Here is a 24,026-nt window from a genome sequence, read left to right on the forward strand (position 1 = left end):
GGTGCAGTCCTTCACGAATGAGCTGTACTGATGTGGGTCCCCCACAGGGGCCACAAGTCCTACCCGGGAAAAACCTGCTCCAGCGTGGGTTTCCCTCTCCACGGGCTGCAGGTCTCCAGCAGGACCCTGCTCCATCTTGGGCCTCCCATGGGGTCACAGCCTCCTTCATGCATCCACCTGCTCCAGCATGGGCTCCTCCATGGGCTGCAGGTGGGTCCCTGCACCCCAATGGTCCTCCATGGGCTGCAGGGGCACAACTGCTCCACCATGGTCTGCACCACGGGCTGCAGGGGCCACAGCTCTGGTGCCTGGAGCACCTCCTCCCCCTCCTTCTCCACTGACCTTGGTATCTACTTTGTTGTTCCCATGTTCTCACTCTGCTCTTCCCTGGCTAGAATTCTTTCTGCGCCACAACCTTCTGTTCTTAAATATGTTATCACAGAGGCATTACTATTACTCCTGATTGGCTTGGCCTTGGCCAGCGGCAGGAAGTCCTTCCTGGAGCCAGCTGGCATTGGCTCCACTGGACAGGGGAAGCTTCTAGCGGTTTCTAACAGAAGCGACCCCTGTAGCCCCCCCCACTACCAAAACCCAGCCACAGAAACCCACTACACTGTATTATATCCCTTACCCTGTAGCATAATGTTTACACATACCCAATCCTATTAGCACATTTCATATCAATCCCTCTAAAGTCCCATTAGCGTGTTTAGTCTTCTTTTTAAGGTAGAACTGTAGAAAAACATCCTAAGGTCTGGACCAGAAGATATCACACAGACACAGCGACCTTCAAGCCCAGAACTCTGAAGGAACTCCTAGGACTGTATGTGCTTTGAAGAAGATGAAGATGAGGAAGAAGGGGCCCCAAACACCTCCAGACCCAATTCCCAAAGGGGCGTGTCAGGGGGTAGAACAGGGCAGAACCGAGGGTGGACAGATCTGGGATTGGATGGACCTGTCTGGGTGTGTGCATGGTATGTATTCCCTGGGCCTCAGGCCTGAGATCAAAGGACCTGCTCTCTTTATCTTATCTTATACACTATATTGGCCTGGAGTCTTTTTCCTCCGAGGTCTTTTAGGCAACAACAGATAAAAGACTTTTGATCCCTATCCTGTTCACTAAATTATACTGCCTCTTACTGTTGTCAAAGAACATTTTGGCCCTACCTTACATTCAAAGCTGTACAAACCACCCCTATGCCTACGTGACTCCTCCCATCCTAGCCCTGTGCCCTTCAGATGAGCACCTCTTACAGTCACCAACAGATCTAAAACAATGCATTGCACTGGCTCTCTTATCCTGTTTGTGTAGCATCCGCAGACTATACTGGACAAGTGCCATGCTTCACCCACACAAAGGGCCTAATAGATGATGAATTCCAAATTGTATATCACTTTCACCCAGTCTAACATCAGATCGTAGCAATTCACGTTCAGAATAAAAACGACAGCAATATTCAACAGCTTTACCAAACAAAGCTCAACTAAACATGTACCAAAGAAAGCTTGTTGACTGCTACCTAGCAGAAGACAATATTTTGTTGACCATATGAGCATCTAGCAACAGACATGAACCTTTCTTGTAAAGAAGAAACTGATTTCCCATCATACTCTTATTTCAAGTTGATAATCTGTAAATTAAGGTCCAAATTCAACATGTCAATCAAGCATTATTAGTAGGCTTTAGGCTCAGCCTAAATTTTGTCATCCTCAGTTTTTCTGCATTACTACAGTTGCACAAGTTATGTATCGCATAAAAGTAGTCTAATAAAACAGAAGTCCCTTACAAACATAGGGACTCTTCTTCCCAGTGCCATCATGTTCTTCCCTAACACACCTGCCTCATATATATATATATATTTTAATAAAGAGATTTAAAATAGAGTTTAAATTACAACAATGCAAAAGCAAGTGAACAAAAAAATGCTATTCGTACCAAGTTTGTTCCAGGAAATATACTGCATCTATTCTTCTTTCTAGAGTACAGAAATCACTGCTCTATACTTAACAAGAAAAGGGAAGAAAATTCCCTAAATTTGAACAAAATGCTGAACAAAACAGCTAGGATATCACAAATAAATTGGTGTATACAAAAGCTAAGGATATAGAACTGATGCAGCCCTACAACACTTCAAGAGTTTCTTTCTATCCACTAGACTCTATCCAGAGTTCTGCTAGATTTGTTGAAGTATAACTCACAGGCTCTCCCTACCATCACCAGCAAACTTACTTTTGTTTTAATAGCAGAAATTAGCCATTTTAGAAGTAGTGGTTAAGAGTAAGCAGGTCAAAAATACTTCACTGTTCTCTTGAAAATAGGTGAAAGTCACTCACGTGCTCAGCAAAGTTGATAACTGCAGAGGGAAAGATGAAACGGAACAAGGCTGAGACACCAGGAGCTCTAATCAGATCACCTGGTGACCTTACATCAGCCCTCAGTCACACCCCTGTCTTAGTTTAAAAGACAAATGTCTACCAAGGAAGGTGGGAACCTTCCTGGAATAAAAAGACCTCTCCCTCTGAGTTATTATAACTGAAATTAAGAAGCTTTCAGGCAAAAATGTAGAAAAAGGAATAACAGTTCTTTACTAAATATATATAGAGAACAAAAACAGAACAAACAACAACACCATAACTGAAGTTTTCAAACAATTAAGTCCTACTTTCCCTTCTGGCGCAGTTATAACCACACCCAGCAGGGGGCGCTGGCATGCCTCAGGAGGCAGGGACTGTAGTGACTCACGGATGGCAGGGGGTGCTAGTGGGCTCTGGCAAGGCAGAAACTGCAATGACTCACTTGCAACCAGCAGGGGGCATCCGCGGGCTCTTCCTGGCAGCTCCGCAGCTGCCGGCAAACAGGGCTCACCACACAGCACAAAGGGAATTCCCCCAGCTCTGACGGCTGTGGGCGTGGTCTTCAGCAACGGCTCTGGGTTCCCTCAGCCTGGGGGTGGTCAGCAGCAGCAGCGTTGGCAGAGCAGTGGGGGAACAGGCAGTGGCAGCAACGGGCAGGCAGAAGGCAAGGCACTAGCGAGGGAGGTGAGCAGAAGCTCCCTCACCAAGATGCTGGCTCTGACGTCCTGGCAGAGGATGGGGGATGCAAGGCAGACGGTCTCTGAGGGTGCCGGGAGGTGCCGCTAGCACAGACAGTCGGCAGCAGGGCAGGAGGAAACGGCAGTTGCTAGCCCTCCTCACCGTCAGTGTTCTCCAAGCCACACAGAGAGAGCCAATATCCCAGGCTATGATTCTTAAGTACTACTCACACATCTCGAGATTTCACTCCAAAGGGGACTTCCTTCCCCAAAGGGGACTTCCCCCTCCTCCCCCATCCCCACCTGCCCTGTGTCTGCTCTGGCCACAGCCTAGCACAAGCCCTTCCACCCCAAGTCCAAACTCCTCGCCCATGTTCCCCCCCACACCCCCCAAGCAATTGGGTTGGTATGCAGAGGCCCATCAGCCACTCTTTAATGTTAGCTAACTGCCCCAAGCTCAGCTCCAGCAGGCAGCAAAATACTCAGTTCCAGCAAGCCACTTTGCTCTGGTCCCCCACCATCCCCAAAATAGCTGTGTTGGCGAGGGACAAAAATTCCACGGAAGATTTTAAAACTATAACAACCCCAAAGGTACAGTTGGTTCAGTACAGGAAGAGAGATGAAGGAACAGAGAGACACCCAAGATGGGCTTGGATTCCCAGAGACCCCAAGATGGATGAAGAGGCCTAGTAGCATCACAATGACAGGTCTTTTGTGGCCAAACATACTAGAGCCTTCCTCCATGCCTCTGCCATTGTACAGACATGACGTCACAGTATGTGGTATCAGTTACTTGGACACCAGGCAAGATCAAGTATGGTGCACTTGCCAAAGATCACTGAAGATTTGCCCATGAGGCATGGGAACAGGCAATGTCACGCTTTGGGATGGTTGCTCACTGTGGGAAATGACTGGGCTGTAGACAGCTTAGGTCTTGAATTTGAGCAGTTGCAGCTATGAGGTTGTAAAAGAATGTAAACATCGAGGGTGAGAAAGCTGAAAAGGAGAAAGAACTGCAGTAAATAACAGGTGTTGTTTTGAGATTTGCCAGCATGCGAAGGGATGCCGACTGTCTATTAGAGGATGAGCTTGGACGCGCGGACAAGAACACTTAACCAATGAGATATGGTATATTTGCGTGTGGACAGAAGAAAAAGACTAAGCCTGCTGTAAATAAAGTGTTCCTTGCCTGCCAACTTGCTGTCAGAGCATCATTTTAGGCCGTCGCAACTCACTGCCCTTACCCCAACCTGACCTGATCCACTACTTAGCAACACACCTATAACTTCAAGCAGGAAGCTCCCTGGCTGAGGTAAGCAGCACGTACCTACAGCAACCAGCCCAGCTGTGGTCTTATGAACATTACCATTAAGCAGTATGGCTTTTCACAGCTTTTGTTGACTGCCAACATGTTACTTAATCGTGTCTTACAGGCAAAATATGGTCCCTGGTTGAAGAGCCCAAGCAAAAGCATATCATTCACACTAGAGACGTGATCCAAACCAAACAACTAAATACATAGCAAGTATGGGATAAGCCTATAACTTGGATGAAAATCAACTATGATTTGTTCAAGTTGAACATCAAGGGGCCACTTCAAATCAGTGAAACACAAATATTTCCTCTAATAGCACTAGAAGCCAGACTTATACCATAACATCCTGAAGAAAGTGTCCAAGATCAGCAGCCTTCTTACGCCATCCCTCCTTAGTAACAGCCAATACAACTATGATCTCCTTCCAACTGATGCCTTTGAACTTTTTAGATTTTTAGCTTTTTGTAGATTTTAGAAGTAATTGTGGAGTAAATGTAGATTTTAATGTAGCTGTATAGTATGTCTCACTTTAGAACAGTAGTTTACATTCACTAAATCCTTTATCCCCATTTCATATCAAATTTTCTAAATTCTTCGGGTGTGTTTAGACTCCTTTTCAAGATAGAATTGTAGACAACACCTCTGTTTAAGAACATTTGCACCCTAGGCCTGAACAACAAGATACCATTGTGGTCAAAGCAACTTTCATATCCAGAACCTTGGAGGAGCTCCAAAAGACTGTATGTGCTGTGAAGAAAAGGAAGATGAGGCCAAAAGGGGGTGTTAGGACCCCCGACTCAAATTCTGAAGAGGCGTGCCAGGGGAGGAACTGGGGGGCAGATAGTTCTGGGATTGGATAGACAATACTATAAAATTGTAGAACCACTGCCTGGCGCGCACGCATCTTGTCTGTACTCCCGTGGGCCAGGAGGCAGTCATTAAAGACCTGCTCTCTTTATCTTATCTCTATACTAAATTAGCTTGGAGTATTTTTTGGCTCCAGACCTTAAGGCAACACAACCAAAGAATAGCCACAGATAATATGGGTTCAAGATCACAAAGCATTTAAAATAGAGCTCCAGAACAACATTCCACAATAACCCTGCTGAGGCTGGTCTTCAGCTCCTGATGAGTCTGCATATAGTCCTCTGGGGGTCAAAACAAACTTTAGTATTAACAAATTTTCAAAAAAAAATCCAGCCAGTAGTAAAGCATAAAAGCCCAAATGTTCACAGCCCCAAATAAAGCCTAGCCCACCTACCCAGCTTTCCCCAGTAGTGCCACTATTGCTATATTTCAGGCCAAAGGCAGCCAAGCTTCTTCCACACAAATGAAAGTAAAGTTAAATTTCACAGAAAGAAGGCATATTAGCCAAGTTTTAAAGCACATAAGCCTTCAGGTTTCTGGTAGACATTGAGAAATGGAAATCACTTCATATGTTGGTCTAAAAACTTTCATTTTTATATGCTCCAATGCAGACCATACAGCAACATAAAATGGGTAGCTTCATTTAGAAGTTCACTGGTGTCCTTGTTCCAGGCAGGACAGGGTTTATTTTTGCAGCAACCAGGAGGGGCACAGCCAGGACCCTGGGGTTATTAAATACCACCTCACACCATGCACAGGGAGGTAACAAATTCAATCTAAGCACTTGTTGTATTAGGTATGGAGCCACTGGTCACAATGTTGCTTTGTCTGTTCACATGGTTGGGGTACCTAACCTTGTATATACTCCATACATGCACTATGTGCTCCTGGCAATGCTCTTTTTCAGAGCAGAGAGAGGAATTGGGATTGTTCTGCTGCTGTACTGTGGGATATCAGCTTATGACATGATAACATTAAGAGCAATGAGGGTCATTTTGGGATGTGTGTTCAGTGTTGCTCAATACTAGACAGCACCCTCGGGGAAAGAGGAGGAAAGCAGAGCAACAAGAACTGTGGCCACTCAAACTGCAGCTGAACCAGAGGAACAATCTGGGCCAGTAGCAGTTGCCTGCATACAGAAGAAATCCAAGGTAAAAATCAGTTCGCTCAGGGATGAAGAGGAAGCAGGGCCCTTACAACAAGAGGAAGAGGCAGGGCCAGAGATAATCACCCAATCCTTATCCCTAGGTAAGCTGTGAGATATGCGAAAAGATTTCAGCAGCCAGTCCAGTGAGCCCCTGATGACCTGGCTGCTCTGATGCTGGAATAGCACGATCCACAGTTGGAAATTAGAGGGTAGTGAAGCCAAGCAGCTGGCATCCCTGTCCAGGAATACAGGCATTGACAAGGGGATTGGGAAGAGGACAGAAACTCTCAGCCTCTGGAGACTACTCCTGTCAAGTGTGAGGGAAAGGTATCTTTTCAAGGACGATCTTTTAGTGCACTGAGACAAGTGGAACACCATGGAGCAAGGTATCCAGTACCTGAGAGAATTAGCTGTGCTGGAGGTAATCTATAGGGTTCCAAACAATGAGCAATCCCCTATAAATCCAGATGAAGTCCAGCGTACACAAACCATGTGGTGGAAGTTCCTATGGAGTGCGCCATCATTGTATGCCAACTCATTGGCGGGGATGTCAATGAAAGAAGAACAAAGGGTAGATAATTTGCTTGCCTGTCTCAGTTTAACAAGACAGAAATGTTTGCTAAGGAGGGCAGGATAGGAGAAAGCCCAAACTCCTCCCTCTGAGTAATTATAACTTTGAAATTAAGAGGTTTCAGTCAGAAAGGTGTGGAAAAGAAAAGAACAGCTCTTTACTAAAATATATATATATGTGTAACACAACAAGACAAGTAAAAATCCCGGAACCAAACTTCCACCAAAATCCAATGAAGTACTTTTTGCTGTTCGGCACAGTTATAACCAACCCAGCAGGGGGCGCTGGCACGCCTCGGGAGATAGGGGCTGCAGTGACTCACGGTCACCAGGGGGTGTTGTTGAGCCTCCGGAGGAGCGAAGGCTGCAGTTGCTCACCGATGGTCGGCAGGGGGCGCTATTGGGCTCTGGTGGCCGCTGCGTCTGTGGGGCCAGGCACGCGCGGGAGCAGCTGGGTCAGTCCAAGGCACCTCTCGGGGAGGAAGGCGGGCCGCCGGCGGCACAAGAAGGGAAAAGGGGGGAAGTGTGGTTCCTCCTGTGGACTCACGCTGTCGAAGGCGGGCTCTGGCTGGGACCCGATTTTTTTCGATGGGAGTAAGCTGCTGCCACACGGGAAAAGAGGAGGCAGAAGGAAAGGTGCAGGCAGGGACCCCCCCCAATCTCCTGAGCTGGACGAGTGATCCCAAAAGCCAGCCAAACCGCTCCAGCCCGGCTCTCCAAAAGCAAAAGGTAAAAAAAAAAAAAACAAACAAACAAAAAAACAAAAACAAAACAAAAAAAAAAAAAAAAACCGAAAAACCAAGCACCTCCCAGCCCCAAACTGCCAGGCCCTTCTCCCTTCTGGCTGCTGCTTCGGCTAAAGTTACACAGTAAAAATCTACCTTCCCTCCCTGCCTCAGGCAGAGGGAAACAAAAAAGTCCTGTTTCTTGCAGAGAAAAGTCATTAGTGTTTCAATGGGACAGTCATTAAGGTCCCAGCCAGGCAAACAAAGCCTGAGCTTACCCCACCCTAGTCAGGCTGTTGGTGTGGAAAATTCACCAGGAGCTAAAAAAAGTATAGAACTATAACACTGCCCACCGCCAGCAATATGAAGGAAGTATCTCTTCCTCCCTACAGCCCGTGTCTCATCTGTGGAAAGACAGTCTAAGGACTTGCAGCAATTTAAAGAAGAAATGTCCCATGCCCTGTCAGTATGGACCAGAGTCTCTGCTACTGGGAGCAAGTGCCCCCCTGACAGAGAGAGAGGGTGCACACCACAAGGTAACCTGTTGTTTTACCTGCATGATCACAGAGAGGACATGAGGAAGTGGGATGGAAAACCGACCTCTGCCCTGCAGCACGGGTATGTGAGTTGTGAGGAAGAACAACCACTGCAGGAAATTCTTCAAGGATAAATGTTGCTCCAGTTTCCAGTGGACAAGTCCTCAGACAGAATAGAAGGGCTGATGGAATAGAAGTCGAATAGAGAATGGAGACTGACAGTAGACTACTGTGGCCTGAACGAAGTCACACCACCGAGTGCTGCTGTGCTGCACATGCTGAACTTCAGTACGAACTGGAGTCCAAGGCAGTAAAGTGGTGCTACCATCAACATTGTTAATGTGTTTTTCTCCATTCCTTTAGCAGTAGAGTGCAGGCTACAGGTTGCTTTCACCTAGAGGGGTGTCCAGTACACGTGGAACCGACTGCCCCAGGTGTGGACACACAGCCCCACTATTTGCCATGGACTGATCCAGACTGCACTGGGAAAGGGTGAGGCTCCAGAACACCTGCAGTACATTGATGACATCATCATATGGGGCAATACAGCAGAGGAAGTTTTTGAGAAAGGGGAGAAGATAATCCTCCTGAAGGCCGGTTTTGCCATAAAACAAAGTAAGGTCAAGGGACCTGCCAGGGAAATTCATTTTTTAGTAATAAAATGGCAAAATGGACATCATCAGATCCAACGGACATGGCCAACAAAATAGCAGTCACGTTCCCACCAACCAGCAAGAAGGAAACACAGGCTTTCCTAGGCACTGGGGGTTTTTGGAGGATGCATATTCCAGATTACAGTCAGATTGTCAACCCTCTATCGTGTGACATGGAAGAAGAACGACTTTAAGTGGGGTCCTGAACATCAACAAGCTTTGGAACAAATTAAACAGGAGGTTGTTCATGCAGTAGCCCTTGGGCCAGTCAGAACAGGACAAGATGTGAAAAATGTGCTCTACACTGCAGCCAGGGAGAACAGTCCTTCCTGGAGTCTCTGGCACAAATCACCAGGGAAGACTCCAGGATGACCCCTGGGGTTCTGGAGTCAGGGTTACAAAAGATCAAGGCCTGTTACACCTCAACTGAAAAAGAGATACTGGCATCTTATGAAGGGGTTTGAGCTGCTTCAGAAGTGGCTGGCACCAAAGCACAGCTCCTCCTGGCACCCCAACTGCCAGTGCTGGGCTGGGAAAGTCCCTTCCACACATCATGGCACTGATGCCACGTGGAGTAAGTGGATCACTGATCACACAGTGAGCTCAAACAGGAAACCCCAATCAACCAGGGAACTTGGAAGCCATCACAAACTGGCCTGAAGGTGAAAATTTTGGAATATCATCAGAGAAGGAGAAGGTGACACACTGAGGAGGCCCCACCATATAATCAGCTACCAGAAAATGAAAAGTGATACGCTCTCTTCACTGATGGTTCCTGCCCTATTGTAGGGATATATAAAAATATGCAGTCCTATGTGGCAAGTCACAGAAGCTATCAAGGGACAAGGTGGATCAAGTCAGGTTGCAGAGCTGAAAGCTGTCCAGTTGGCTTTAGATATCCTTGAACGAGAGAAATGCCCAGTACTCTACCTCTACACTGACTCATGGATGGTAGCAAATGCTCCCTGGGGGTGGTTGGAACGATGGAGGAAGGCCAGTTGGCTGCACAGAGGGAAATCCATCTGAGCTGCTGAATTGTGGCAAGACATCTCTGCCCAGGTAGAGAAGTTGGCTGTAAAAGTTCGTCATGTAGATGTACACATACCCAAGAGTCAGGCTACTGAGGAGCATTGCAAGAATGGACAGGTGGATCAGGCTGCCAAGATTAAAGTGTCTCAGGTGGATCTGGACTGGCAACATAAGGATTAATTATTTCAGGCTCGGTGGGCCCACGATGCCTCAAGTCATCAGGGAAGAGATGCAACATACAGATGGGCTGGTGACCAAGGAGTGGACTTCACCATGGACACTATCTCCCAGGTTATCCAGGAATGTGAAACATGTGCTGCAATCAAGCAGGCCAAGCAGGTAAAGCCCCTGTGGTATGGGGGAACGATGGTCGAAATATAAATATGGGGAGGCCTGGCAGATTGATTACATCACACTCCTGCAAACCCTCCTCTACAGTGGTAGAAGCAACCACTGGATGGCTGGAGATGTATCCTGTGCCTCACACCCCTGCCCGAAACACCATCTTGGGCCTTGAGAAGCAAGTCCCGTGGCAACACAGCACCCCAGAAAGAATCAAGTCAGACAACAGGACTCATTTCAAAAATAGCCTCATAGACACCTGGGCCAGAGAGCATGGGACTGAGTGCGTGTATCATATTCCCTATCATGCACCAGCCTCTGGGAAAATGGAATGGTACAAAAACCACATTGAAAGCAATGGGTGGTGGGACCTTCAAACATTGAGATCTATGTTTAGTGAAGGTCACCAGGTTAGTTAACACTAAAGGCTCTACCAATCGAGCTGGCCCTGCCCAATCAAAACCTCCACATACCATAGAAGGGGATAAAGTCCCTGTGCTGCATATGAGGAATGTGTTAGGGAAGACAGTTTGGATTAGTCCTGCCTCAAGCAAAGGCAAACCCATCCATGGGATTGTTTTTGCTCAAGGACCTGGGTGCACTTGGTGGGTAATGCAGAGGGACAGAGAAACACAATGTGTACCTCAAGGGGATTTGATATTTGGGTGAGAACAGTCAGTGATGTTGAATTGTATAACACTGGTTGCTGAATGACACTGCCACTGTGTGCCATAACTACCATGGACTATAAGGATGGGCTGCTCCAGATACACCAGTTGTGAGCCCCTGATGCAGCTTGCAACCAGCTGACAGTCCACCAGCCCTCCTGCCCTGGAAGACATCTAGGACAGATAGAACCCACAGCCATCAACTAAATGAACAGACATTTTGGAGGGATGGCCATTGACTAAGGAAATGATACCTGTGCTTGTGTCTGTGTATATATACATATACACATACATATATATATATTTGGAAGGTGCAGGATCTGGATATGACAAATGGTATAGAATAAGGGGTGGATAACATCCTGGTTCCAGCCAGGACAAGGTTAATTTTTGCAGCAGCCAGGAGGGGAACAGCCAGGACCCTGAAGTTATTCAATACCACCTCATGCCATGTGCAGGGGGGATAGAGGGCGGTGGCATTTTTCTGGTTTTGCCAGGGTGTGTGGTCTGGTGGTGCTGGGTTCCGCATGGTGAGCAATCAGTCTCAATCCATTACCTGTCTTGTACACTCTGCTATTAGTATTGTTATTGTTACTGTTCATTTTCTTATTTCATTGTTGTTTCTAGTACATTGTTTCTATCTCAACCCGTGATCTTTACCTTTTTTGTGCCTCCACTTCTCTCCATCCCATCGCAGGGGAAGGTAGCAAGCAGCACATGGTCTGGGGTGTTTCAGTGGGAACATTAAATTGGGGAATATCACTCCTAGACCACGACAACTGGTCTTTCAAAAAAAGAAGTGACAACAGATCCTCTACAGAGAATTAACATGACTGGTTGCCTCAAGAAACAGCCATTTAATACTTAGAATTATACAGGAGAAGAAACAATCATCTATTCAATTAGAGGGTTATACAAGCAGACTTTATGCAAGACCAAATGCATATTCACAGAATGCATTGTAAGTCAAAGCTACTCCATGGCATGGCTTTTGTTTCGACAAGGCCAAAGAGGGTGCTGCAAAAGACAGTAGTATTTCAGCCTTTTCCTAGATCTGACAGTAAAAGGTTTCTAGCTGTAGAAATGCCTAAGGATTAATTTAAACCCAAGAATTTTTGCACAATGGACAAGTGTCTATTGCACAAGAATTGACCCAAGTGGCACAACTGGCTAAACACTGGTCTTTACACTTGTTCCAATACTCTAGCAAAGGGTTTTGCATCTTAACTCCTCCAAATATTTTACTACAATGAACATTAAAACATATGCTTTAAATACTTTAACTAGGATACATAACTTGGGGAAGAGTCACATAGTTATTGATAATATGTCCCTACTGCTATCAACTTAAGTTTCTTTTCCCAAGCAAAAGCCCTTTACCCAAATTTCTCAATTACTTGTATCATTTTAAGAGAACAAAACAGACCAATGGAAACGCATCATGTCATGCTTTTAGTACCAAAACCTTAAGGAATAAGACAGTCTGCTTGCCAGACAGCCTTCTCAAGGATTAACAAATACTACAGTATCTGAAAGTGTCACCCACTGAAGACAGCCCCTTGACATTTCCCTTGTTCTCTATGTGATAGTCTCAATTAAAAAAACCCAAATATTCAGAAAGTCTTAAAGTGACATTGCTTCAAGTCAAGAAAGATTCCAAAATATCATATGTGCATCCCAAATCGGTAGCTTTATCATTTTTCTCCTATTTGTAGGCCACTTAGGGCAGATATTTATACATTTTAAATATTTCAGAAAATGTGGAGATAAACAATCAATTTGGCTCATCTTGGCTACTAGTGCTTCAGGGGTGGTGTCAGAGACTGAAACGGTTAATGATTTATGCATCCTAGGATTGCCAAGGGACTTTTGCAGGCTTCTGCAGGACTTTTGCATTATACCTCTGATGGCCCATCAAAGCCCATCCCCCTCTCTGCCAGTCTTGAAAGGCGGGAACCAGGTCACACACAGAAACTCTGTGCAGGCCCAGGAGAGGTTGGAGGCTCGAGGCATGGCCCGTGACACTAACCATGGATATAATAACTCATAACTTCTTGGAGTGTGGGGGCTTCCCTCCTTCACCCCCAGCAGATCAAGGTCACCACTTCAACTGACAGACATGGAAGCTGCAACTACCAAGTTTCATCGCTGGACCCTGTGGGCGGTGACTATATACATCTGTCCACTCTCAGCTTTTCTTTCCTTTACTCTCCCTTAGCCTTATCCTGTCTTTCCTTTCTCTCCCTTATGCATTTTCCCCCCAGGGGTTATCCCTATGATAGATAATATAGATGACAACACCCAAAATGCTAACATACCTGTTCAAACAAAATTGTTAAAATAAACCCTACCTATATATGTTTCCAGACACCGATTATTCAGTGTCGTTTCACTCTAATCCACCCCAAGGGAATTATTGATAAGAACCTGGGTTACTCCCCTCCCCTTTTTCTGGGGCGGGTCGTAACAGGAGGGTACACAGTGCTAAAGTTATTACTATTAAATTCATCTGGTGAGATGAGACATTATCATTAAGTCACTAACACAAAAGCTTAGTAATTAAAATTCTTCTAACTCAAAATGCTGGATAAAACTTTAACATTTTTAAAAAATAAAGAAGCACTCTGGAAACAGGAAGCTAATTTTGTGCACATGCACGTGTATGCACACATCTGATGACGTGCAGTCCAAATTATGAGGACATGATATATTATGAGTCGCATAACCTTTAGTCCAGCCACACTGCAGTCCATCTGTAACTGTTACATTTCCAACTAACTCAGTTACACTTCAAGATAAAGTCTCCACCATTTAGCCTATACTACTCATTACTATGAATACCTGATGATAGCCATAAACTACACAGCCAAACCGCATGTCAAAGAAGAGAGTTAAAGTTCTGCAAGAATTTTTTTCTGGCATTTCCTACCCTCTAGATGTAAAATGAGAATCATGGATTAGAACCAAAGTGTTATTAAAAAGAAAACATTCAGTGTGAATATCATGGCTGGGCTTCGCGAACGAAGATTTGGGAAGGTTCTATCCACATTTGTTACAGGCACGTTGGTGACTTATGAGGCCGATACGAGATAGACATATCCGATTGCAAAAGGCACAGTAGAAAGACTCTTTAGATGGTATATTCTGCAGAACACAGTTCTTTCTGCGTTGCCTTTTCTCCTCGAGAGTGATCCTGCGTGTGTTCTCAACAGAGACAGCTGCGTTATAGATGGTCTTTCTCCAGGACTCCCGATTTGAGGCCAGAGTAGACCAGTTATGGTGATCAATATGGCCAAGGCTGTGATGTTGTTTCAGGGAGTCCTTGTATCTTTTCTTCGGGGCTCCTCTCTTGCGGCAGCCAGTGGCAAGTTCACCATAAAGCAAGATCTTAGGGAGGCGGTGGTCCTTCAACCTGGAGACGTGCCCTGCCCATCGCAGCTGTGTTCTCATCAACATGGCTTCTATACTTGTGACTGTTGCTTGCTCTAGAACAGATGTATTGGTCACATAATCCGACCAGTGGATGTTTAAGATTGTTCGGAGGCAGCGTTGATGGAAGCGTTCTAGGAGACGCAGGTCGTGACGGTAGATGACCCATGATTTGGAACCATACAAGAGAGTAGACAGCACTATGGCTCTGTAAACACTGATCTTGGTACTTTTCTTCAAGTGTTTATTACGCCATACTCTTTTGTGGAGTTTTCCAAAAGCACTATATGCCTTTGCTAACCTGTTGTCTATCTCTCCGTCAATCTTACCATCCGAGGAGATGAGGCTGCCTAGCTAATTAAACTGCTGGACTTATTTGAGTTCTGATTGGCCAATGGTGATGTGGGGATGATGGGGAACTTCCTGAGGTGCAGGTTGATGGAGAACCTCTGTCTTCTTTAAGCTGATTTCCAGCCCAAAGAGCTCAGCAGCATCTGCAAAGCAGGATGTTAAACGCTGCAGAGCTGCTTCTGTGTGGGCAACAAGGGCGGCATCATCAGCATAAAGCAGCTCCCGGACAAGATGGTTTAAGGTCTTGGTGTGGGCCTTCAGACGCCTTAGATTGAATAGGCTCCCATCAGTACGGTATCGAATGTAGATACCGTCCTGATCATTGAGATCTGCCATGGCCCTTTGGAGCATCATGCTAAAGAAGACTGTGAATAGGGTAGGAGCAAGAACGCAGCCTTGTTTTACACCATTCTTAATTAAAAAGGGCTCAGAAAGTGCATTGCCATATCTGACTTGACCGTGTTGATCCTCGTGGAGTGAGATGATCATTTTAAGGAACTTGGGGGGACAACCTAAACGTTCCAAAATCTGCCACAGACCTTTTCTGCTCACAGTATCAAAAGCCTTGGTGAGGTCAACAAAGGTTACATAAAGACCTTTGTTCTGTTCCCTACACTTCTCTTGCAGTTGTCTGAGAATGAACACCATGTCTGTGGTACTCCTGTTGGCTCTGAAACCACACTGACTTTCAGGAATTCCTTCTGCTGTAGCGGGTATTAGTCTGTTCAAGAGTATTCTAGCCAGGATTTTGCCAGCAATGGAGAGTAGAGTAATACCACGGTAGTTTGAACAGTCAGATTTAATTCCTTTCTTCTTATACAAAGTGATGATGACTGCATCACGAAGGTCAGATGGTAGTTCGCCGAGTTCCCAACAGCGCACCACAAACTCATGAAATTTGGTGTGGAGTGCAAGGCCCCCATGTTTCCAGATTTCAGGTGGAATTCCATCAATCCCAGCTGCCTTGACGATTTTCACCTGCTGTATGGCCTTGAGGGTTTCTCCTAAAGTGGGAGCAGTATCCAATTCATACTTTACTGGTTGTTGTGTGATGGACTGAATTGCTGAGTCTTGGACTACGCGGTTGGTACTGAAGAGTCTGAAAGTGTTCAGACCATTGATTCAGAATGGAGGTTTTATCTCTTAGAAGCGTTTGCCCATCAGCGCTGAGTAGAGGGTTTTGTACCTGGTATGTAGGCCCGTATGCTGTTTTCAAGGCCTCATAGAAACCTTTGTGATCACCTGTATCCGCGCATAATTGAGTTTTTTCAGCTAGATCGGTCCACCACTTGTTCTGGATGTCACGGAGTTTCTGTTGGAGCTTGCTGCATGCGAGACGAAAGGCTGTTTTTCTTGCATGACAGGATGGCAGTGCAAGGTGTGCTTGGTGGGCGGTTCTCTTCTTCCCCAACAAGTCCTGGATTTCTTGATTGTTTTCATCAAACCAGTCCTTGTTCTTCTTGAGGGAGAACTCTAAGGATTCTTCAGAGGATTGCAGGATGCTGTTCTTAATATGGTGTCAAATTCTTTCAGGAGAGGAATCTGCAGAATCTGTGGAATGGTTTTCAAGCCTAGTTTGAAGGTTTGCCTGGAAACTGTCTCTAACTGTGGCTGATTGGAGATTGTTAACTTGGAGTCTCCTCCTTGGGATACTGCCCCTTTTAGGTTTGAATTTGAGATTAAAGTTGAGTTTACAGCGCACAAGCCGATGGTCTGTTTGGCATTCTGCACTGGGCATCACGCGGGTATGGTGGACATCGCAAACATCTCTCCGTCGCACCAGGACATAATCGATGAGGTACCAATGCTTAGATCGGGGGTGCATCCAGGTTGTCTTCAGACTATCTTTCTGCTGAAAGATAGTGTTAGTGATGGTGAGCTGTTGCTCTGCACAGAATTCTAGCAGGAGTCGACCATTATCGTTGCAGTTTCCAACACCATGCTTGCCTAATATTCCTTTCCAGGCATCAAAATTCTTTCCTACTCTGGCGTTGAAATCACCAAGGATAATGACCTTATCATCTGCAGGCACCTTTTGGGTAAGGCGGCGCAGGTCAGCGTAAAATTTGTCTTTTTCAGCAGGGTCAGTTTGGAGAGTTGGGGCTTATATACTAAAGAGGACGACGTGTTGGTTGTTGTGGAGTGGAAGGCGTAGGGAGATAATGCGATCAGAGTGACCTGTTGGCAGATTTTAGAGTTTGGGAAGAACAGAGTTTTTGATCATGAAGCCAACACCTGAGAGATGTTTTTCGGTTCTGGGCTTACCTGACCAAAAGAGTGTGTAACTGGCACCATGTTCTCTGAGACTGCCTTCCTCGTGAGGCTGCCTTCTTCATGAAGGCGAACTTCACTGAGAGCGGCAATGTCGATGTTGAGAGGAATCCAGTTCATGGGCAATTAGGGCGGAACGTCACTCAGGACGTCCGCTATCTGCAGAATCAAGCATGGTTCTGATGTTCCAACACGCTAGAGTTAATTTAGGTACACCTTTGGAGGCAGGTGCGTGCCTTTGTCTTTTGATCTTTGTGCGACCGCATTGGAAGAAGATGCCCGTTGGTCTGCGGTTAACCAACCGGGTGAAGGTGGAGATGAGCTTTGTTTAGGCCACCTTTTCTAGGCCCTTCTCCGAGTGGAGCAAGCAGTGCTGTCCTTGATAAGGCTGCTTGGTCGTTCAGGGTGCTGCCCCAAGAGACTGTCATCTCCGGTCAGTCTCAAATGACCAATATCCTGAACCGCCTGCATGCAGGGTTGAGTCTGCGGCTCCCAATGCACCTTTCACCTGCCGTTTCGACCCTCGCCCGTCGCTACAGGGCTTTTTGCATGTGGGTAAAGCCTTCAAGCCTGCGCAATGGATTTTTAGGTGAGATGCAGTATGCGTGGAACTGAACCCACCCTTTAATCCTGAGGTTCATCTGCCAGGGCCGAGTGAGCTTGGACGGTGGCAGCGAGATCCTCAGGACGTAGGTTTGATTAGAGTGACCTTCTCTTAGATGGATGGTCTTACAGGGCTAAGCGAGCTCCATCTGCCTGGGTTTGAGATTAGAGTTGTCCTTCTCCTAGGATGACTGCCAGAAGGCTAACGAGCTCATCCTGTCCAAGGTAATATTCTATCTGGCCCTACAGTTTTGACCTGTCTGGCATGGGCGACCCTACCGAAGGCATGTACCATCGCCAGCATAGCTCGCAACCACATAGGGGTACACAGGCTGCGCTCCTACTATTAAAACGATTAGGGCAAGTCTTACACTTCCTAGTTTTCTGCCATCTGTCTATATTCAATCCCAGGGAAACACCCAAGATCAGCCCTTTGTCCTGACCACCCTTTCAGGATGTAACAAATATATCCAGGACATACCAAACCTGGGCAGTAGCCGCAGGTGAGCCAAAAACAAACAAACGAGCAATACTGTTCTGGCCACCGTACCCACCTAGGGCTCGAGGACCTCTCCAGGCCCCAGCCCGGCCAAGATCTCCAAGCCCCAGAGGAAACTATTATCCACCCTGATCTTGTCCTCCCCCCACCGTGTTACCTCATATCTTCCCATGCACTACTTACCTGACCACCCTCCAGTCCGAGGACCCCCACAGCCTGCCTGGTACCCTTCACCTCCCCCCCTCCCCTCCGCAAACCAGACCGGCAAACCTCTGTGTGCTCCGAGGATTCCACTCTCCTCTCTCTCCTTTCTCACGAGGGCACAAAGCCATGCCGGCGAAGCTCCCTCTCTCCTTTCCCCGCTGGGGGGGAGGGGACCGGGGGTGGCCCCGTGCGGGACTGAGGGCGGCGGCCCCACGGGGCCGCGCGGGCTTCCGGGGGGGGCGGGCCACCCCGCGGGGCCGCGCGGGCTTCCGGGGGGGGCGGGCCACCCCCGCGGGGCCGCGCGGGCTTCCGGGGGGGGCGGGCCACCCCCGCGGGGCCGCGCGGGCTTCCGCCAGTGTGAATATATTACTATGTAAAAAATAGTGTAAACGTGACTTCAGAAACAGTGCTGTAAAAACATGTTTGAGCTTTTGAGAAGTTATATATGGTCCCACACTCAGACACTGGCATAATATCACAGCAGTAGCAGAGATCTTAAGGATTTACCAGGCAAACAAAATATTAAGAACACCCTTTAACACCTGAGAGTCAAAAGCTTCCATTAATTTCCATAATATGAACCAGATCTAAAGCTATCTACATGCTTTTAGTTACTATCTCTTGAACAGACTCGCAAGAAATTTCAAGATGCACAATTCTTCACATTGCTATTCAAGTCATTTTTTTATTTTACCTTATCCAAGGATCACTGTGCAGACTCATGGAAATACAGCCAAACAATAGAAGAATTATGCAAACTGACAGTGCTCAATCTTTCCAAATGGAAAGCTTTCTATTTTTATCCTAATGGCAGAGCCAGGGTCTCCTCTTGCCATACAACAGGATCTAATTGCACCTGGTCTTATATTCTCAGGAAGTATTAGAACTGCAAACCACTATCTGTGCTTCTTAGCATACACAATATCCCTACTTGTATCAGAGGAGTCCTAGGGAAAGGGCTGGAAGCTGGCTACTGTCATTACCTTGCCTGTTGCCTTCTGAAGCTAGGCAGCTGTCCAAAACAGTCTAGGAGGTTCTGTGGGTCCCACAGACACAACCATCTAAAAACCTATATGCAACAGCAGAGTGAGGGTCAATCAGGTATTCCTCAGGCCTGAGAGTTAGAGATCATAAAGCATGCTTATGATCTGTGAACCAACATCAGATATTTCTTGCCTACAGACAGCTTCACATTTCTTATTTTGGAGATAGCCAACAACAGATGATCCTATCTTACAGATAGGTGGGTTGCATATTAGCATCAATGATACCTAAAGACAACAAAAATAGAAGCTTAAGTATGCTGAGAGAGAAGCTTTGTAGCACCTTGCAATGCAGAGGCCTGCAGAAGGCAGCTTTTATGCTGAGAGTAATGCACGTTTTTTCCTTGGCACCAAGAAATATTTTTGTGGAGTTACATGTTCTACCAGTTACAACTTCTATTTGCTTAATTTTAAGCTTTCTAGGAAGCATCCTACAATACCAAACTTTTAAACATGGTGCTCATACTTGCCATAAGTTATCTGTAAGTTCCATATCAATTCACTGCTCTGAAAAAAAAATAAATTATTCTCACATATTGCAAGTCGCTTTGAAATCAAAACAAATCCCTTGGAAGAAGCTGAGATCCAACAACACAGAACTCTAAACAGCACACAGTTAACAAGTTACAAAAAGCAGGGAAAACAATGCCGTAACAAGTATTTAGCCCCCAAATTACTTGAAAAAACTAAGCATAATGCTTGGGTTCCTCCTCCCCACTTGTGCCAAGACTTGCTCCTTCATGTAGCAAAAACACCTTATGAAATAAATTGTCTTAAGAACTATCAAACTCTAACAAGTGCAGTTCGTTTTTCTTGTTTCCTTTCATGTTAGGTGTATTCATTAAGGGTTGGACTTGATGATCTTGGAGGTCTTTCCCAACCCAGTTGATTCTATGATTCATTCTCATCTACCCAGTCTAAATCCAAGGAGCTTTCAATATTGACTCTTGCTCTACATTAAACATGCTTCTTGACACAGCATATTTGGTCAAACTGTTCTTCTGGGCAGCACTACACATCTAATGAAGTTTTTATTTATATAATTTCTCACTTGCACCTTCCCTGAAATATTGGGTCCCAGCACAAGAATGGGAGATAACCAGTGCATGAAATAACTCAACTCCTTCCTTGAGGGTGGTGATCTGGAACCTGAGCAAAGGGTTGCCCAAAACATTATTCCCAGTCATAATGAATAGCTACATAAAGTCACTAGATAAGACAAAGATTGACAGGGATAAGGAGAGCCATGTAGAAACACCTGGATTTGTGACAACCTTCACTGATGTACACTTTTAGCTGATTGCATGAGGGGGGCTTGTGGTTCAGAACTGCTCCTATCCCTCACTGATACAAGCTGCTCTCCACAAAGTGGTTGCTGCCCTTTCCATCTAGCTAGGAGGTCCTAAACTATGACGCACTGCAGTAGACCTGAGCATGCTATATTAGTTTATAATATATGCTTAGATGCTGTGCTTGAATTTTTAACAAGTCCCGAACTTTATCAATATCTTAGTGCTGGCTACAATAATCTACCATTTAAACAAACATTCAAGGGGACAGGTTTTCTGCTTCAATTTATCAAATACTGGTTACAGGATTAGCAACTGAAACCAGAATCTGTTGAAATGTTGAACCAGCCTTTAACAGCAGTAGCTCCTATCAAGAAGGTACAAAGAGAACACTTCTCGTATTTCAGTTTATTCAGCTAGTTCAACAATCCAGAGAGAAAGGTCATATTTATCCAAGAATAAAGAAGGTGCCAAAAGCTGATGTTACCAGTTCCAAGTGTTCCATGAGCACAAATCAAGCATTTGTATTCCCAATCAACTATCACTAACACTTTAAGGTCCCATTAAACACAGGCCTTTCTCAAAATGTTTATACTTTAACTTAACTAGAAGGCTTTGTACTTCCCCTCTAGTTCCTACCCTCAAACCACACCTCAAGGGAAAGAAAATTGCCAAACTCTCATTGCCACAAAATTGAAAAAAGTTAGAGTGCGTATTTCTAATCCTGCTTAGTTACCTTAGGAAACTAAAAAGACAAAACAAGATGAAGCTAGATATTTCATCAAGTCAAGAAATCTGAAAAACTAATCAGGTGCTGATCTGAACTAGTGCTCACCTTGTATATACTATGAATATATCATAGAAGTCACCCCACAAAATAAAGTTAGATATTAACCTTATCTCTAAATAATTCAGTAAACCAAGTCTAACACATCTAAAAGTTTGCCTGAAGGCCCAATACAAAGTCAACAACATCACTTCTCAGGACCACAGGACTCCTCCCTAGTGACAGAACAGTGGTCTAAAAATCACTTTTTCATAGGCTCAGAAGTTAAGATGCATAACCAAAGATCAAACACTACCAAAACAAAACCCACCATGCGCAGCTCCTCATGGAGGAAAGATGAGACAAAAACAACATATGAGCCATGCTGCTTGAAGGGAATTCCTCTACTGTGGAGGGACAAAGGCATCATGAGACCTTCATCTCCCAGTCAAAATAAGCATCACGGGATTGGTCAGAAGGATTTAGAAGAAAGGTACAACAGTTCAAGGACATAAAATACCAAAAGAGATATCACATTCATAATACTGAGGTAAGGCAACTGGCAACACTTGTTAATGCACATCCCTGGATTATTTCACAGGCTGCTTCAGCTTCTTTCCAGGAACAATTACATGCATACAGTCCAGAGAGCTCCCCAACCAAAGATATTTTGATCTATTGTGATTTCTTTGAAAAAAATGGATGAGTAAGGTAAGGGCAGGAAGAGGCTGCCAAACCATTCGGATGTAAAAATGACCCAATTACCAACCCAAGACTAGAGCAACTTCCTGAATAAGTAATAATGAAGGCGAGTCTAAGAATACACCTATCACACCTACATGAGGATGCCAACCAACTCATTAGAAAAAGCAAGTCTTGTGCCAAAGCCTTCCCTTCCTTCTAAATGATGAAGCCAAACCAAATGTGACTCAAATCTACTATTCCACACACAACAGGTTATTTTGGTTTTGTGTTAAAAAAGCTCTTAAACCTTGACCCAGAGGCCAAGATGCATGTCAGCCAAGCAAAGAAATCATCCAAAAATTAAATTTGGTTTGACAGAAATCAAAGGGCATGAAATGACAGACACAAGAGTCACTACTAAAACAATAACTCCTGGGAGAAGCAAGCTTAAGAGGACATTATTTTGCTAGAGACCAAGCAAACATCAAGTGCAAAGGAGTATGCCTGATGCAACATATCTTCTGCAGGCACCATATTTTTTTCAATTGCTTCCTTTAAGAAAAAATATGCAATTCCTCCTCCAATTGTTTTGAGAATTTAAGTCTTCTCCCTTTCTGGGGCAGCAGTGCCAGACTTCTTGCTTACTATATTTACAAGAGAACCACAAGATTTTTTTTTTGTTAACAGGAAGACAGAGATGAATTAAAAGCATTTATCTACCTTCATCAATTATGTGTTGCTGTAGCCATTTGAAGGCTGCCCTCTAGAAGTTTAGAGAGGAAGAAAAGGAAAACGGGGGAAAGAAATAATGAAAAACAGTCCTGAAGTCCATGAATTTTTGAAAAAATATAGCCTTTTTCTGGAATTAGTCATCCTACACAGGATGCTCCTACATGACAAACAAAGCTATCGGGGGAAGCCCCCTTGAAATAAACATACACAGACTAGAGCCAAGAGGATAACTTGGGGGTGAAAGGGAAGAATTTGCACCGTGCCATGAGGTACCTGCCTTTCTTTGGGGTTAAAACAGAGAAAGAATAGAAACAGCTGTAACACGGCCTTCTCTCCCCAGAGGGCATCCTGAGAGAAGACACCCTGCAGGCCCCAGCCAGCCTGCCCTGCAGACCGTCCCCCCGCCACCGGCAGCGGGCGGGGAAGGGCAGCTCGCAGAGCACCACCTACGGGCGCCGAGCCGCCCTGTCCTCCCTAACCCTGGCCCCCTCCCGCGAGGGGCGGAGGGGTTGACAGCGGCCGCGGGACCGCTGCACCGCCACGGCCCCTCCGAGCCCGACAAAGAGACCTGGCAGGCGGCGAGGGGAATGGTGCAGGCCCCGGCGGCCCCACGCCAGGACCTCCGCGGCGGCGGGAGGCCCGGTCCACCAGCGGGGCGGGGAAAGGTCGTACCTTGAAGTACCCGCCCTCGTAGAGGGTGTTGGGGGGCCCGAAGATCGCCACCTCCCAATTGTAGAGGTCGGACTCATCGACCAGGGTGATGCGGAAGCCCTCCACCGGCTCCTCCTGCAGCGACTTCAACTCCAGCATCAGCGCCTTCTGCGAGCTGCTCATCTGCTGCTGGGCCATGGCGCGGCGCGGCCCCCGCCGCCCACGCTGCTGCTGCCGCTGCCCCGCCGCCGTCGCGCTGCCCCCACGGGCCCCCCGCCCCTCCCCGCGCTGACAACCGTCGCCGCCGCCGCCGCCACCACTTCCTTTTGTGACGGCGCCCACTCGCAGCTGACCTCAGCGCGCCGCGCTACATGGCAAACCACACCCCACCCCACGTCCCGCCCCTACCGGCGCGCTTAAAGGGGCAGCGCTCTCCACCACAGCGTTTGTGGAGTGTATGAGTGATTGGTTCCTGGTGTTGCATCAGCCCTTACGGACCAGGCCCGCATCTCGCCTGGAGCGGAAGAGAAGTTGCGTGCTGAGTTATGAGTGGGATGGAGGGGGTGATGCTCCGTGGGGGTCACGGGTGGGTACGGCAGGGCATGGCCAGTCCGTGCTGC

At 46.3% G+C, this 24,026-nt stretch overlaps 1 protein-coding gene across 1 annotated transcript in view; it reads right to left on the bottom strand.

Moving 5' to 3' along the window:
* Positions 1-23,644, bottom strand: part of LOC135404353 (ubiquitin-conjugating enzyme E2 R2) — a 124,273-nt gene extending 100,629 nt beyond the window's left edge. The window contains exon 1 of the mRNA XM_064639081.1: positions 23,428-23,644. Within this exon, the coding sequence (XP_064495151.1) occupies positions 23,428-23,604 (177 nt within the window). The 5' untranslated portion in view covers positions 23,605-23,644. The remainder of the gene's footprint in view (positions 1-23,427) is intronic.
* Between the last annotated feature and the right edge of the window lie 382 nt (positions 23,645-24,026).

This window comes from Pseudopipra pipra, chromosome W (assembly GCF_036250125.1).
Source record: "Pseudopipra pipra isolate bDixPip1 chromosome W, bDixPip1.hap1, whole genome shotgun sequence".
Classification (NCBI taxonomy): Eukaryota; Metazoa; Chordata; class Aves; order Passeriformes; family Pipridae; genus Pseudopipra; species Pseudopipra pipra.